Below are 16,341 nucleotides of genomic sequence, written 5' to 3'. Positions count from 1 at the left end.
TTTAAAACTATAAATTACCCACGATGACGTGTTTTCAAAGCTCGAAGGCACATTGTATCATGCCCCATCTTTATGCCACTACCTCTGAGTAGTAGACCCTATTCCAGAGTTAAGCAGAAATACCCATCTCTGCCATTACATCAAGTCAATGGGCAAATTATGTTTTGAATTCCGCGAGAATGGAGGAGATGGCAAGGTACCACCAAAACCCACTCTCCCCTTCTCTGCCACTAGCTGGACACATTTCCCAGCCTTCCCAGCAGTTAGGTTTGGCCACGTGACCCAGTTCTCTCCAGCAGAAATGTAAGTAGAAGTGGTATGTCCAACTTCGGGGCTGAGCTCCTTAAGCTCCCCTATTGCTCCATCAATGTGTGCATGCCCCGTTGCCATGTGATTTCTCAGCTCTTCTGAGTAGGAGGAGGAATCTCTTTTACCCCTGATTGAATCTGGACTGGCCTTGTGATCTGCTCAGACCGCAGACGGCAGTAGAAGTGGTGCCGGGCCAGTTCTAAGCCCAGCCACAGGAGGCCTCTGCACCTCTCTTGGATCCCAATTGTTACCACATAAGCAAGCACGAGCTAAGCTGACAGAGGATGATACCATGTGATCATCCCAGCCAAGGCCATCCCAGGCCAGCCTATGGCCAGCTGACCCCCAGCCTAGATCAGAAGAGCCATCTGCCCAACCACAGCCGATTACAGATATATAGTGAGGCCAGCTGAAACTGGAGGAATTGGTCAGCTAACTTATAGACTTGTGAAACTGTTGTTTTAGGCTACTAAACTGTGGGTGGTTTATTCTGCTGTGTGGCTAACTGGTGTACACAAACCCCATACTTTGCCTTTCCACTGGCTGAATGCAGACAAAAATGAGCCTTTGGGAAGGGGGTGCAGACCCACAAAATAGAAGGAGCCTGGGTCCCCAAATGGCTGCCAACTCCCCTACTGAGCTGAACCTAGTTTTTTTTTTTTTTTTTTTTTGAGACAGAGTCTCACTCTGTTGCCCAGGCTAGAGTGAGTGCCGTGGTGTCAGCCTAGCTAACAGCAACCTCAAACTCCTGGGCTCAGGCGATCCTCCTGTCTCAGCCTCCCAAGTAGCTGGGACTACAGGCATGTGCCACCATGCCCGGCTAATTTTTTGTATATATATTTTTAGTTGTCCAATTAATTTCTTTCTATTTTAAGTAGAGACGGGGTCTTGCTCAGGCTGGTTTTGAACTCCTGACCTCGAGCAATCCGCCCGCCTCAGCCTCCCAGAGTGCTAGGATTATAGGCGTGAGCCACCGCGCCCGGCTTGAACCTAGTTTTTTACGTGAGCAAGAAATAAACTTCTAATATGTTGACCTATTACATGGTTGGGTATCTTTGTCACAGAGGCTTAGATTACCCTATGGAATAAAATTTTAATTATGTGAGCTCCTTAGGAAATGCATTCCATGCGTAAGATGCACCTCTGCCCATAACTCACATTAGGCGGTTTCCAGGTGGCTATCAAACAAACCTTAGTCTCCGCTTCTCGGAGATGTTCAGTGCGTACTTCCGAATGGATTGGCTGTTGAGGTTCTCAGTGATTGCTCCATCCAGGTGGGAGCTGTAAGAGTCTGCCGGTTTCAGCAAAGTGCCACGTTGCCTGTCCCGGGAAAGGATGGCCGTCCTCCTGCGTGCGATGGACCGGTAGCTTGGCAATTCTTGAAGGAAGTTCACGGGTGGAGAGGAGAAGCAACTCGAGTCTAGAGACGGGTTCTCTGGGTAAAAGAGAAGAAAGCCAACCTTCACTCTAGGGAGCCTGGGAGCTAAACCACAAAACTCACATAGGAGACTTGGATCTTGGGCACCATAACTAAACCTTTCAGATAGTCACCAGCCTGGGCCAGTGACGAGAACATTTGGATCTTACTTTATTTACCACGATGGTGCTCATGGCAATGAAATCATCTGCAAATGGGTTCACTTTCTGCAGATGTGTTTGTAAACATGCTTTAAATTGTACGATATCTGATTTCTAGGGTTTGTCTGCAGCCACTAGCTAAAAGTGTGGCATTGGGCAAGTTTTCTAAACTCTGTTTTTCGTTTGTCAAATGCAGATTGTAATATTTGCCCCAAGTATCCTCACACAGTACAGAGTATAATAACACATGCAATAAAACTTTGAAAAGCATGAAGTGCTATGCAAATGCACAGTGATAACAACATTGACAGCAATAATAATAGCATTTACTGAGCATTTCCCGTGTGCCAGGCACTGTGTTAAGAACTGCACGCATACTCATGGGATTTGGGCTGGCCTGTGACCTGCTCGGGTGGAGGGAATACAGTATAAATGATGCTGGGCCATTTCTAAGCCCAGCCTTAGGAGGCCTTGCGTGCTTCCGCTCCTCTCTGCAGCCCAGCTAGTACAGGCTTGAGCTAACCTGCTAGAGCACGAGACCATGTCCCAGCTGAGGCCACCCCAGACCAGCCTTCAGAAAGCCGACCCCAGCTGACCGCAGACACTCAGAATGAATGACATCCATAATCTGCTTGTGTTTAGAGAGCCGGTGATCAGGGGTGCCAGAAACAAAGCCAGGTCCATCTGACTCCAAAACCCTTATGCTTTCTACTGCATTGGGACACAGCTAGAAGGCAAGCTCTGCTGTGCCTTCCTTGTACAGCAGTCTAAGGCCGGTGGACTTTCTGTTGAAGAGGAGGGAAAGCCACCTTCAAGATGGGTTCTATGCCTTATCAGATTTTAGTCATGGGAAGATCACTCCAAGTAGAGACAGACAGGACTCAGGGAAAAGAAAGAGGAGGCAGCCATAATTATCTAAGCAATTATCCTACAAGTAGCAAAGCTTCTATGGCTTTACGTAAGATGCCAACTTGCTTGGGTTCGAATCCCAGCTCTGTGGTTTATTAGGTGTGTGTCTTTGGGAACGTTACTTAACGTTCTCTGAGCTTCACTTTCCTCATCTTGAATACTCATTCATTCAACAACTCTATCTAGCATGTGTCCTATCTGGAGCTAGGGATACTGTAATGAGCAAAGCAAATGAGCTACATACATGGCACTTATATTCTGAGATGGGGAGAGGGAGATAATAAACAGGCAATAAATATTATGCCAGGAGATGATAAGTACAATGAAAAAAAAAAAAAAAAACAAAAAACAACCCAAAACAGAGTGATGTAAGGGCACAGAGGTGATGTGGGGGCTTGTGCTGTTTTTGATAAGGTAGGGTCAGGTATGCTCTCCCTATGGAGGTGACATTTATTGCAGGCTGAATGAAGGCACAGTGTGAGATCTGTGGGTGTTTGGGGAAAGGCACCCTGGCCAGAGGGAAACAGCAAGTGCAAAGGCCCCGGGGCAGGTGTGTGCTTGGCATGTTGGAGAAGAGTGAATGGACAGGAGGCTGGTAGGCTGTGGACCCCCATGAGCCATACCAGTCCTTCCGTGGTCCCCTTCTGTAGTCCCCGTGTGAATCTGAGCTGGACCTGTGACTTGCTTTACCCAAAGGATGCCACAGAAGTGACGCTCTGCAATTCCAGCTCCAAGTCATAAGAGGGCCTGGTGGCTTCCACTTCCGTGCTCTTGGGACCCCGGGCTGCTGGCTAAGATGTGCGGCTGCCTGGCACGACCACGTGGAGAGGAAGAGGCCGTAAGCCTACAGGAGGAGAACCAAGGCCCCTGGGTGTCATGCCTACTCCCCGGGGCATCCTTACCGGGCGCCGCCATGAAGAGGCCGTCGTGGGCGCTCCGGCCCCAGCCGACGTCCCTCGCAGCCGGTTCCTCCGTGTCCTGTTGCATTCCTGGTGCACAGAATCAGCAGAAATGATAAAATGGCTGAAGCCACCTCGTTTGGAGTAGTTTGTTAGGCAACAATAGGTATCCGGGACGGGGAGAATGGAAACGCTGAGGTCGGAGAGGTGGCTGGGGTCAGACCGAGTCGGGCTTTGTAGGCTGTGGCAGGACCTTCTAATGTCACTGAGCCAGGAAGGCCCTGGGGGCTCCGGGCCGAAGCACGTCCACGTTTTAAAGGGTCACTCTGGAGGCTGCACGGCTGAGGACAGGACGCCCCACATGGCCTGCTTACGAGCATTAAAGGCGATCAGAGGGGCAGAAGGTCCCAGCGCAGAGCCTGGCACACTCGGGGCTCCATGAATGCGCTAACCGGATGTGGAAGGGCTGGGGAGGGCTGGGAGGGGCCCAGCCACGGCCGGGCTCTCACGGTGCCCATGTGTAATGGGCACGTTCAGACACAACAGAGCAGCTGTCTCCCTGCGGATGACGCACAGACACGCGCCTGGGGCTCTGCCAACGCCATGCGTGAGCCTGTGAGTCTCACCCAGCCTTCATCTCCCAGCCCAGCGCCCTGAGGATATGACACACCTCCATGGCCAACAGCCGCTCCCTAATGTGGGGGTGGGGGACGGGAAGGTCCAAGCCCTGACTTGAGGCCACCCCTCTAGCCAGGCAGCAACAAAGAGCTGTTATTAACCAGGAACAAAGGTCTTTGGATATAGAGCAGCACAGACCTACTGAATATTCAACAGCTGCAGGGCCAGAGACCCCAGGCTGCAGCTGGAGCCTGGGTTGGCTTAAAACACTGGCCAGGAGCCAAGCCACCCAAGGAGAGACAACAGCCCCCCAGAGTCTCATTTCTCCCATCTCAGGAATGGGTTATATAATACCATGGACGGAGGTACAAACAACATAAATAATACTGGCTAAGATTTATTGAACATTTAGCTCATACTAGGATATTCAAAGTATTTAACATGCATCATCACATTTAATACTCCAAGCTACTCTTTGAATAGAATCATCCCCATTTTACAGATGAAAAAACTGAGGCTCATAGAGGTTAAGTGCCTTGCTCACTCACACAGTGAGTGAGTGTTGGAACTAGAGGATCTACCACAGGTTTATCAGACACCATGAAAAGATTCAAGGGGCCCCAGATTTGAAAGTGCTTTGTAAAAGCTAAAACTGCCACACAAATACTAGGTAATTATTTGACTGTTCTACCACACCCCACCCCACACCCACAGGGGAATATGTTCTATTCACATTTCATAAAGACAGTCTCTGGTGGAAAAGTCTTGTTTCGAAAATGGCCGTCCCTGAAGAAGAATGAGTTTTCCTCTTCCGACACTCTTCAAACAAAATAGACCATGACCACACCCTCAAACACGGGCCTCATGAATTTGAGGACTAGGATCCACCTCCTCTTGCTTTCATACAGGACCGCACACTTTTCACAGCATGACATCACCGGATTTCCCACGCTGACCTACTGAGGTAGGCGGCACTGCCCTGGCTTTTCAGAAGGGAAACTGAGGCACGGAGAGGTGATGACGCCTGGTTTTACTGCAGGTTGTTTCACCACACAGAGTCTCAGTTTTCTTCTCATCCTTAGAGAATCAGAATGTCTCCTTGCAGTTATTGTCACACGTGCTACTGACTGAGTTGGTCCCGCCAAGAGTGTCACCGTTGGCATGGCCACTGAAGTCCTGTGGTCAGTGTGTGAGTTGCTGTTGACCGTTTGCACAGGAAGGGGGAGCATCTTTCAGATATTGGGGTGCCTCCGTCTAGGAATGACCAGAACTTCTTGGCCCACTGGGGCCAGATTTCAGCAATTAGGTGCTTATTTAGGAGGGTCACCCAGGATGACTGGGTGACTAGAGGGGCAGGCGGAGCTATCTGCTATCTATTAATAATATTTTTCCAGGTCTTTAAGGACAAAGCGAGTCTCCCTGGGGCTTAGAGCGGTGTCTTGCTCACAGAAGGCGCTCCGCCTGAAGAATGAATGAATGCACGAATGAATGAATGGGCAGAGCAGGCACGTCCGGAGGGCAGCCGTAGGTCCTTTCCCAGCAGCTGTTTTCACAGGACATGAAATCCTACCAATGGGCATGGATCCTCCCAGGATGTGGGCACCAGCCCAGCATGATCTAATGGCACTAACACTGTCACCAGCCCCCCCAGAGTGCCTGCCAAGAACCTAGCCCAGCCGTATTTGGTGGTGAGCTCACGCTGAGTTTAGCTTCCCACTTGCAGCAGCATGGAAACTCTGGGTAGGAAGGGACCTTGGAGGACATCGGGTCCAGGCCTCTTGCCAGCTGCCGTGGGAATTAGTTCTGCTTGACAACTTGCATGGCGCCCTCTCTGCGCCACACTCCAGGCTGGGGGCTGTCACTCTGGCGCGGATGAAGACTTGCTGTGTGCCTCCATGAGTGTTTGGGTTTTTTTTTTTTTTGAGACAGGGTCATGCTCTGTCGCCCAGGCCGGAGTGCTGTGACATCGTCATAGCTCACAGCAACCTCAAACTTCTGAGCTCAAGCGATCCTCCTGCCTCAGTTTCCTGAGCACCTGGGACTATAGGTGTGCACCACCATGCCTGGCTAATTTTTCTATTTTTTGTAGAGACGAGGTTTCGAAATGTTGCCCAGGACGGTCTCGAACTCCTGGCTTCAAGCAGTCCTCTTGCCTCTGCCTCCCAGAGTGCTAGGATCACACACAAGAGGCACCGTGCCCGGCCTCCACAAGCTTTTGCTCGCTCCTTCAACCACTACATAACTCCTGGTTGCACTCACCCCGTCATTAGTCCGTCTTTTACAACTGTTTACTTGTGGGTGTCTCTGACCCCCCTCCTCCCTACCGGGCTGTAACCTCCATGAGCGTGGGGACCCTGTCCCTCTCCATCACCACTGAATCCCCAGGGTCTAGCATAGATTCCGGCACATGGCGGATGCTCAATAAATACCTGCTGATTGAACGGATGAATGAATGGTTCAGGAATGAATGAATTTGGGGCCAGCAATACAGACAACACTGGATCACCAACCAAGCCAACCAAAGTATGTGCTCTGCACACCAGCAAATCAGGGGTGTCAAAAAACGAGAAAAAGATTTAAGAAATTTAAGCATTGGACATTATTCTTTTCTGTATGGATGATGTATTTTTTTCACAACTGAAAAAATTTCCAAAGGGGGAAAAAAAAAAGCTGGCAAAAAATACTGACTGAGATGTTGACCGTATAGTACATTCTTCTTATTTCAGGTTACTTTACACAAACCAGCCCTATAAGAAATGTGCTTTGCTGTTTTTTTCTCATGAAATGATAAAATGCTGGGCATGCACGCACAGTGTGATATTACCAATAAGGCAATGTAGACATCACTTTGAGAACGTTTCTGATTTCTTTCCACTTGCTGTGGTTTGAGAGCGTTTTTGTTTTGGATGCTAATTGGACCTGGGGTGCTGAATAATCTGTGCTATTGCAACCAAAGGGTCTTAACCCAGGGGCTCAAACAGTCCCGAGGAAACTAGTTGAAGCTGCTATGATGTGTCCATCAACTGAAAAAAACCCTCCAAAGCCATTGACTCGTCATGGCCCCACCGCTGGCAAGACCACCCACCCATCCATCCGTTCATTCCCTCGCCCACTCACTCAGTCACTTGAAAACATTCACTGAGTAACCACCATGAGTCAAGCACTTTTCTAGGACTGGGGCACAGCCTCAAATACGACACACCATTTCCCCACCTAATACGACACACCATTTCCCCGCCTTTAGGGAACTCAGGTGCTCTTTGGAGGAGGCAGACATTAAACAAATAAGGCCGATATATTTCAGACAGTGGTTACCGCGGAGGAGTGATGATCCAATTCAGGTTTAAGAGCATCCCTCTGGCCAGTTCTGTGCCTAAGCTACACAGGGTAGCATGGCTATCATCCAAGCCAGGCCACCACTCGTTGGGCTTCTGCCACCAAGGCCACATTCTATATCCACGCCGCCCAATGTGGTGATCGCTAGCCACATGGGACTATTAAACAATCAGAATGTGGCTGATGTGACTAAGGAAATGAATTTTTAATTTTATCAGACTTTATTAAATCGACAAGCTGCACGTGGCTAGTGGCTGCAGCCTAGAGGGGCCTCGCTCATGAGAGCCAGAGGCCCCGGGAGCCTCCTCCTTCTGCCAGACTCCAGAACAGCAGCGCAGCTGAGTCATGCCACCCGGCACCTGGGTGGGGCCTGGTGCCTGCAGGGTCCAAGGCTTTACAATCAGATGAGCAAACAGCCTTCAAAAGCAGTGACTAACTCTGTCTTCAGAGCCACTGCTGGGCCTGGAACCCCAGCCTCCCGGCTTTCAATTCCATGGAGCATCCGGTGAGCTGTCCGCGCAGCGGTTACTGTGGTTCTGTCTGTCCAAGAAGGTGGCAAGGCACAGAAGTTCAGAGCATAGCCTCCAGAGCCACCCTGCCTGGATTCTCACCCCAGCTCCACCTGCCACCTGTGTGACCTGCAGCTTTCTTGACCATCCTGCACCTCACTTTTTCCACCTGTAAAATGGGAACAACGGTGCCCACCTCATGAAGCTGCGCTGAGGACTAGGTGCCTGCCGTATGTAACCTGTTTAGAAAAGATGTCAGCAAACCTGCTCTGCAAAGAGCCAGATAGGAAATAGTTACTATTTGCCATGTGGTCTCTGTTGCAACGACTCAGCTCTACAGCAGGAAGGCGGCCACAGATGATCCATAAACGACCGGGCAGGGCTGTGTTCTAATAAAACTTTATTAACAGAAATAGCTGGCAGGCTGGATTTGGCCCGGGGTCTGTAGTTTGCAGATCCCTGGCTTAGAACAGAGCCTGATATATTGTGCCATATACTTACAGGTTATGACTCTGATTATTCATTTATTTATTTATTTTCGAGACAGAGTCTTGCTCTGTTGCCTGGGCTAGAGTGCAGTGATGTCATCACAGCTCACTGCAACCTCAAAGTCCTGTGGTCAGGCGATCCTCCTGCCTCAGCCTCCCCAGTAGCTGGGACCACAGGTACACCACCATGCCTGGCTAATGTTTCTATTTTTCATAGAGATGGGGTCTTGCTATGTTGCCCAAGCTGGTCTCAAACTCCCGGCCTCATGTGATCCTCCCACCTTGGCCTCCCAAAGTGCTGGAATTACAGGCCTGAGACACGCATGGCCTCCTATTTTTCTATCTGTTTAGCGTGTCTCCCTTGAATAGAGCACCATGACAACAGGGACCCTGCCTGTCTTCTTCACCTCCAGGACCCCCTGGCCGGGGACATGGTGATCACTCAGGGTCAGTTCTCTTCCCTTCCTTCTCCTCTGAGGGTGGAGACAGCCCAGCACAAAGTCTAGGTGGTCCCAGACTCAAACAATGTTCCTTTAAAAAGCAATCAGACAGCAACAGAGGTCACAACACTGGAAAGTTATTTCCCCCTTTTATCCTTCTAAATTCTTCACTTCCTGAAAAAACAAACAAAAAAAGCCACCGAGGGCCTTTGGGCTTAATCCAGGCCTGGGGTGCTGGGCAGGGCTCTGTCTCTTCTAGACAGAGGGGGAAAAAATAACTCAAGTCAGACGGGTGGGGTCATCGGAGTACAAACCCAGCCTGAAAACAGCCTGTGTCATCCCCCACTTGTGTCCAGACCTGTCTCCCCGGGAGATATGTTTCAAGGTGACGAGTGACCGAGGTGCATGGGGTTAGCAGATAAGGGGGAAAAAAATAAATACTGCAGGTCAAATAGTTATTTGTCTTCAAGTTTAATACAGTCTGTTGGACTGAAACAGGCCCCAAAGTAGTTATTCAACTACGTAAATACCAAACAGCACCTCTCCAGAAAGCATAGGCACACTGCCCAAACAGCCACCAAACCTTGCAACATTAGGGCTGGAGACCCAATAATAACAACGGCAACAACAGCTCTCACTTGAGCATTCAAGCTTTTTTGGGGGTGGGGGGACAGGGTCTCGCTCTGTCTCGCAGGCTGGGGTACAGTGGCGTCAGCCTAGCTCACAGCAACGTCAAACTCCTGGGCTCAAGCAATCCTCCTGCCTCAGCCTCCCGAGTAGCTGGGACTACAGTGGGTGCCACCATACCTGGCTAATTTTTCTATTTTTTATAGAGACGGGGTCTTGCTCTTGCTCAGGCTGATCCTGAACTCCTGGCGTCAAACCATCTTCCTACTTCGGCCTCCCAAAGCCACCGCACCCACCTGGCCCTGAGTGCTCCTCAGTCTTTGACATGCTTATCTCCTTGAATGCTCTCGGTGATCCTAGCAGATAGGAGCATAACAATTCCCATTTCACAGGTGAGAAACAAGAGGCTCAGAGAGGCTACTGGACGGTTGCCCAAGGCCACACAGCTGATAACTGGCAGGCTCCAGTAAAAACCGAGGCCCAGGGTGTTCTCATTTATCTTAAAAATAAAACAAAATAAGAATCCCACAGGAGCAGCCCAGAGGGGCTGTTGAGTGGGTCCCTTTACCACTCCAGGTGTCCCCGCAGCAGAGGACAGACCAAGCCCCGCCCCCTGGCAGGCAAGGTCAATCCAAATCCAGTCACATCAGGGCCTTCCCAGTCCCCTCCCGAGAGGGGTGCCCCTTGAGGCGGGCAGAGGAGAGGCTGGTGGCTCTGTAGCCATCATGGGGTTCAGCGGTTGCGGGCCACCATTTAGTGGCCGTCTAGAGATCTCGGTTGAGTCATTTCCGTGTACGCCACCTCCCCCACTGACCAATGATGATCACAGTCACCCACCACAGAAGGTGAGGAGTCACTGAGCTTGGCTGTTTCTCAAAAACGCTAAACACAGAATTACCCTATGATCCAGCAGTTCCACTCCTGGGCTCATATCCAAAAGATCTGAAAACAGATATCTGAACACGAACTTGTCCATGAATGTCCAGAGCAGCGCTAGCCACAGTGGCCAAAAGGTGGAAACAACCCATGTGTCCATCAAGGAAAGGATGAATGGACCAATAAAATGCAGTGAGATTGAAGCTGAGATCAGAAGCGAGTGGGGCTGGTCTCGGGAAGGGCATGTGAGAAGAGGGAACAGCAAATGCAAACACCTGAGGAGGGAACCTCTGGAACAGACTCCCAGGGGCTGGGCCTGCCGGGGAGGGGGAGGGAAGCAGCAGGTGCCCAGGCTGGGGTGATCGGTTGGCAGGGGCTGGCCCAGAGCATCCATCCTGCCTAGGGGACCTGGGACAAGGTGGTTCCCTGGCTTCTACTCCTATCAGAATCTCCACTCTACAGATGGGAAAACTGAGGCTCAGAAAAGTTAGTAATTTGCTCAAGGCCACACGGCTTAGAAGAGACCAAGCCAGGGTCTAAACCCAAGTCTATTCAATTCCAAAAGCCCAGCTCTTAACATTGAGACAAATCAAGGGAAGTGAGAATACAGTTCAGTGGATACTTTGATGGGGTGAGATCAAGAGTGTGTGGGTACAGAGAAGGGACCCTGAGTCCAGCCTGGGTGAGAGGGGTAGTCTGGGAAGGCTTCCAGGAGGGAGTGACACTAGATTAAATGAAGAGCTTATCATTCAACAGGGGAGGCACAGACACTACTACTAACACTCGACACTGGCAGAGAACTGCAGCCAGTCTCTGGGACGGCCACCAGGGATCCCCACCCCCACGGTATCCTGATATTCACGCCCTACGAGGGCCCCTTCTGCACTGAACAGGCTGACCCCTGTGACCAGCAGGTCCTACAGAAATGACAGAGTGTGACTTCTGAGACCAGATCACAAAAGACATTAGAGCTTCAACCTTGCTCCCTCCTGGAGCGCCCACTCCGGGGAAAGCAGCTGCCATGTCATGAGGACACTCAAGCCACCCTCTGGGAGAGCCACAGCGGAGTCAAGTCACCATCCTGGGAGGGATCCCACCCTCCAGCCCCAGTCAAGCGTTCGGATGACACCATGGCCAGCTGACACCTTCACTGTAACCTCATACGAGACCCTGAGGCAGAACCGCCCAGATAAAGCACTCTCAATTTCTGATCTGCAGAAACTGTGAGGAAGTAAGTGATTATCCTTGTTGTTCTAAGCCACCGAGTTTTGCAGTAATTCGTAACAGCATAGATAACTAATACAGGAATTTACTCAGTTGTTTTTATAAATGAACTCCCCTAATCCTTGTAATGACCCCCTGAAGTCGGTACTATCATTATCTCCATTTCATACATAAGGAAACTGAAGCACCAAGCACAACTGCCTTGGCCAAAGACAAAACCAGTATGAGAGAGGACGAGGATTTGCAGTTGAACCCCAGAGTCTCGCTATGTTACAGCTGCCAGTGTGGCTGCGGTACACTTCGTTCATTCACTCATTCATTCAAAATATATGCAGTTTCTGCTGTGTGCCAGACACCATTCTAGGTTCTAGGAAAACAAGACAAAGCCCCTGTGTTTCATGGCACCAACATTCTAGGAGGAGAGACAGCTACAAAAGAGGCAATCCACCCAGGTGACTTCTTCAGATGGTGGTAAATGCTTTTGAAGGCATCAGCAAGGTGACTGGGCAGAGGGAAGGAAGTGAGGGCATTCCCCCAGGCAGGATGGCCCCAGAGGGCTGCCTCTCTGACTGTGGCATTTGAGCAGAGACCTAAGAGGAGGAGGAAGAGGTGGCCACATGAAGACCCAAGAGAAGAATAATACAGGCAAAGACAGCAGCAGATGCCAAGGCCCTGAGGCAGAAATGAACTTCGCATGTTAGAGGAATGGGAAGACAGCCAGTGTAGCTGGAGCAGGAGGGGCTGAAGGAGGGTGGTAGGTGACCAGGGCCTGGACAGGGAAGCTGGGGTTGAATTACCAGGCCTTGTTGGCCTCCATGAAGGGCCTAGAGTTCATTTTCAGAGCAGTGAGATGCCACTGGAAAGCTTCATTAAGCAGGGAAGTGCTCTGTCTTATCATTGAGAAGGATGCACACTTGCCATTCTTTAAACCAGATCCCCTTTGTCTTCGGTCCCCAGTCCTACCCCTCCCCAACTGTCATTCCATGATGCCCATACAACAGGTCACTGTTTACTAAGTGCCACAAAGTTACAAACACAGTCCCCTGTGAGCCTCCCACCAATGCTGGTGGGTACAAGGTCAAAAAATGTCATCTGTCCAAGGCGCAGGGGAGACCTTTTAGCCAGTTATAGATTCATAAAAAGACGGTTAGAGTGTCCCCTTCAACACTCGGCAAAGATCCAAGAAAGATGAATTTCACATGCTCTGTATGGGAAACAGGGAGGCTGGCGTCTTCAATGTAATGGATTGTGCTAAATTAAGACAAATAGAAACTGACCAGAAAAATACTTGAAAGGCTATTATTATTGAAAGGCAGAAACTGAGCTGATGACCGCAGTTTTAATACTGAGCTGGGAATTAGTTTGCTTTGAGCACGGCCCGACTTTTGTTTTCTGATTCCTGGTGCACTTTCCCAGGGTTTGAGTCTGTTCTAACTTTTTTTTTCTTCTAGACATTGAGAACAATGCAACCAGAAGGGCCCAATGCCCAAATCTGCATTCATGTTTTACTCCAAACCCTTAGTTTTGTTACATCTCTAGTCTCAAACTGAAATAGACAAAAGATTGCAAGTAAAACTCACTGCAGGGTCTCTCTGTTTGGCTCAGGACAGACACAAGATTAAAGTGCTCTAAGGAGGCCACCTGCGTGCTGGCAACTTTTCTATCTTGATTGGGTGGCGGCTGTACATATTTCCGTAAAAATGCATGAAGCTGGACGCTTTACTGGAAGTTTTACCCAATAAAAAAGGAAAAAAAAAAGATTATGATGTTTGGGTGGCTGCCGTTTACTGTGCCTTTCTGTTGTCAGTCCCAGGCACTGTGTGGACACGTCACACGATTCTCAGCTAATCCGGTCGCCATCCTATTCCCATTTTAACTGCCAAAGGAAGACTCTGAAGCTCAGAGAAGGCAAGCCGCTTACCCCAGGTCACACAGCAATGAACAGCCGAGGCAGAATTCGGTTTCGAGTCGGTCTACTTGTTAAAGCCCGAGATGCCTGGGAGGCAGGTTTCTCTAACCAGAATGTTAGGGCCGGCGGGGCTCCCATGCTCTTTTCATTCCACAGATAAGCTCATTTACAGCCTGGTCCGGGATCCCCGGATCGCCAGCTGGAAGGCGAGCCCGCCTCGGCCCGGGACAGCCATGCCCGCTTTGGCGCGGCCTGCTCCCTCTGAATTGGGTGAGGATGGGTCGCAGGAGCGAGCAGGGACAAGAGAGATCCGCCTTGCCCAGAGGCGGGAGCGCCGGCGCAGGGAGGCGGGAGGGGACCGTGCCCATGCCCCCGCCGTGCGCCCCCGCCGTGCGCCCCGAGCGCCGTGCCCGCGCGCGCCGCCCCGCCGCCCTACCTTGGTGGGAGCCGGGCTGCCTGCCGGGCCTGCCGGGCGGGAGCGCACCGGCGCCGTCCTCGCTCATGACCGCGCCCGCGCCCGCGCCCCGCGCCCCGCGCCGCCCGGCCCGGCCTCCCGCAGCCGGGATTCCAGGTTCCGGAGCCGACGTCACAGAGGCCGGGGCGGGGCGCCGCGGTGGCCCTTCCCACGCCCGCCGCGCGCGGGACCCCCGAGACATCGCAGGGACCCGGGGAGGCTCCATCCAGCGGCGGCGACGAGGAGAGACCTCCTGGATGCCTTACTGAAATGCAAAAAAAAAAAAAAAAAAATAACAACACCAAGAAGAGCCAGGGAGCTTTCATCCTATCTTACAGACCGGAGGCTGCCCTGATTCAAAGTTTTAAAAAATGAATTAACTAGCAGTGAGGTATGATGACGCCACTGCACCCTAGCCCGGGCAACACGGTGACACTCGGTCTCCAAAAAGGAAAAAAATAATAAAAATTTAATTAAAAAAAAAAAACCAAGTTCCCCAACAAGTATATCTAGTAAGATTTTTAAAAACCCCAAAATATATATTTGTACTTGTTTGTAAATGCCGAAGCCATCTCATTAGAGAGGGTGCAAGAAACCGCGTGCCAGGGGTTGCCTGGGGTGCAGAGCCCGGGCTCTTTAAAATTTTGCACTATATCCTTGTTTCATCTCTGCCTCTATACGTCTACCCGTGAGCAGCTGAAAACATAAAATTTAAAGTTATTGCTAAGTATAAATAAATGATGAAATAAGTCGATAAATGGGGAGACGTAGCTAAATCTCCGGTGCAAAATTCCAAATGATCTCCGCCGATGCTTGCAGGAGGGGGCGCTCACTCCCCGCACTTCGCGCACGAAATGAAATCCTGCCAAAGAGTAGAGTATGGAAGGGGGTGGGAGGGGCAGTAAAACTTTACGGTAGATAAAACCTGGCACGCAATGTCTCAGACAGGTGATTTGAGACGAACATCAACGAAGGTAAGTCACGTGGACAGTGCGCGCCCTTGACACGGTGTGATGACAAGGGCTCTTGACCTCTGTGGTCTTTCTTCCCAAACCTGTCATCCCAGTCGGATCGTATGGAAAATATCAGCCAAACCTCAGCTGAGGGGCATTCTACAGAATACCTGATCGGTAATCCTCAAAACCGTCAAGGTCATTTGAAAAAAAAAAAAAAAAGAAAAGTCTTTGGCAAGGGACATTGTCAAAAAAAAAAAGGAGAAGAAAGAAAGAAAAGAAAAGAAAAAAGAAGTCTGAGACACTGTGACAGCCAAGAGGCGCTTTCCGAAGGAAGCAGCAGCAGAGGAAGCAGGCAGACAGGTGCACACGCGTTTCAGACGGAGGAGGTGAGGACAGAACGCTGAGCGGAGTCCCTGAACCCATGCATTGCTTTATTTCCAGGGGAGACAGGCGTCTCCCCACATCGCCCCCTATCGCCTCCCTCGATCCGGGCAACTTTATTTTTATTAATACTTGTTTTGTCTATCTCCCACACTAGAATATAAGCTTGGTGAGGGCTCTCTTTTATTATTAGGGGTATGACAATGACCGCCACTTCTTGAGAACTTACTCTATATCAAACCTTGTCATCTGCCACTTCATTTAAGCTTCACCATCCCTCAGAGGCCAGGAGGAACCTCCTATCTCGTGTTGCAGAGGACAGAACTGTGTGGCTCAGAGGAACAAAGTGGCTCCCCTAACCCAGTGCCGAGGCCTCTGCCAGCCAAAGCCTGCCTCCTGACTGTCGCCCTGTCTTGTCTAAGTCAGGTCCGCCAGCACTCAGAGCCAACCTCTCGGGAAAGGAGATCCAGTCTTGTCATTTTCCTGCTTAGTCCATGGTTTCCTCTGGCTGCTTAGAATCCATAAGTACCCTCCTCATGTGTCGATCCACCCAGCCCCATCTCCTCCCAACGGCATGCTGGCTGGCCTCCTCTCTGCCCCTTGGAAACACCTGGCGTGTTCCTGCCTCTGGGCTTTTGCACTTGCTGTTCCCCTCTCCCTGGAACCTGGGCCTCACACTTCCCCCTCGTTTCATCTGCCTCTGCCCTCACGCGGCAGAGATGGCCACATCGCAGCCCTAAGATCACATCGGCCCTGCAAAGACGGACTAGAGGCCTCTGGGTCGAAATTCTCAAATCCTGGGAGGGACAAGTCTGACATACTTAAGTC

The 16,341-nt window shown here is 50.7% G+C and overlaps 1 protein-coding gene across 2 annotated transcripts in view; it reads right to left on the bottom strand.

Moving 5' to 3' along the window:
- The window catches only part of TMC7 (transmembrane channel like 7), a 41,342-nt gene extending 27,050 nt beyond the window's left edge, over positions 1-14,292 (bottom strand). For both annotated transcript variants that reach the window (XM_012736055.3, XM_075995138.1), the window contains exons 1-3: positions 14,159-14,292; positions 3,699-3,785; positions 1,501-1,744 (exon numbers count right to left, since the gene is read on the bottom strand). In XM_012736055.3, the coding sequence (XP_012591509.1) occupies positions 1,501-1,744; positions 3,699-3,785; positions 14,159-14,225 (398 nt within the window). In that variant the 5' untranslated portion in view covers positions 14,226-14,292. The remainder of the gene's footprint in view (positions 1-1,500; positions 1,745-3,698; positions 3,786-14,158) is intronic.
- Between the last annotated feature and the right edge of the window lie 2,049 nt (positions 14,293-16,341).

The sequence above is a fragment of the Microcebus murinus genome, chromosome 19 (genome assembly GCF_040939455.1).
Source record: "Microcebus murinus isolate Inina chromosome 19, M.murinus_Inina_mat1.0, whole genome shotgun sequence".
NCBI lineage: Eukaryota > Metazoa > Chordata > Mammalia > Primates > Cheirogaleidae > Microcebus > Microcebus murinus.
This window is presented reverse-complemented; position numbering and strand designations above follow the sequence as displayed.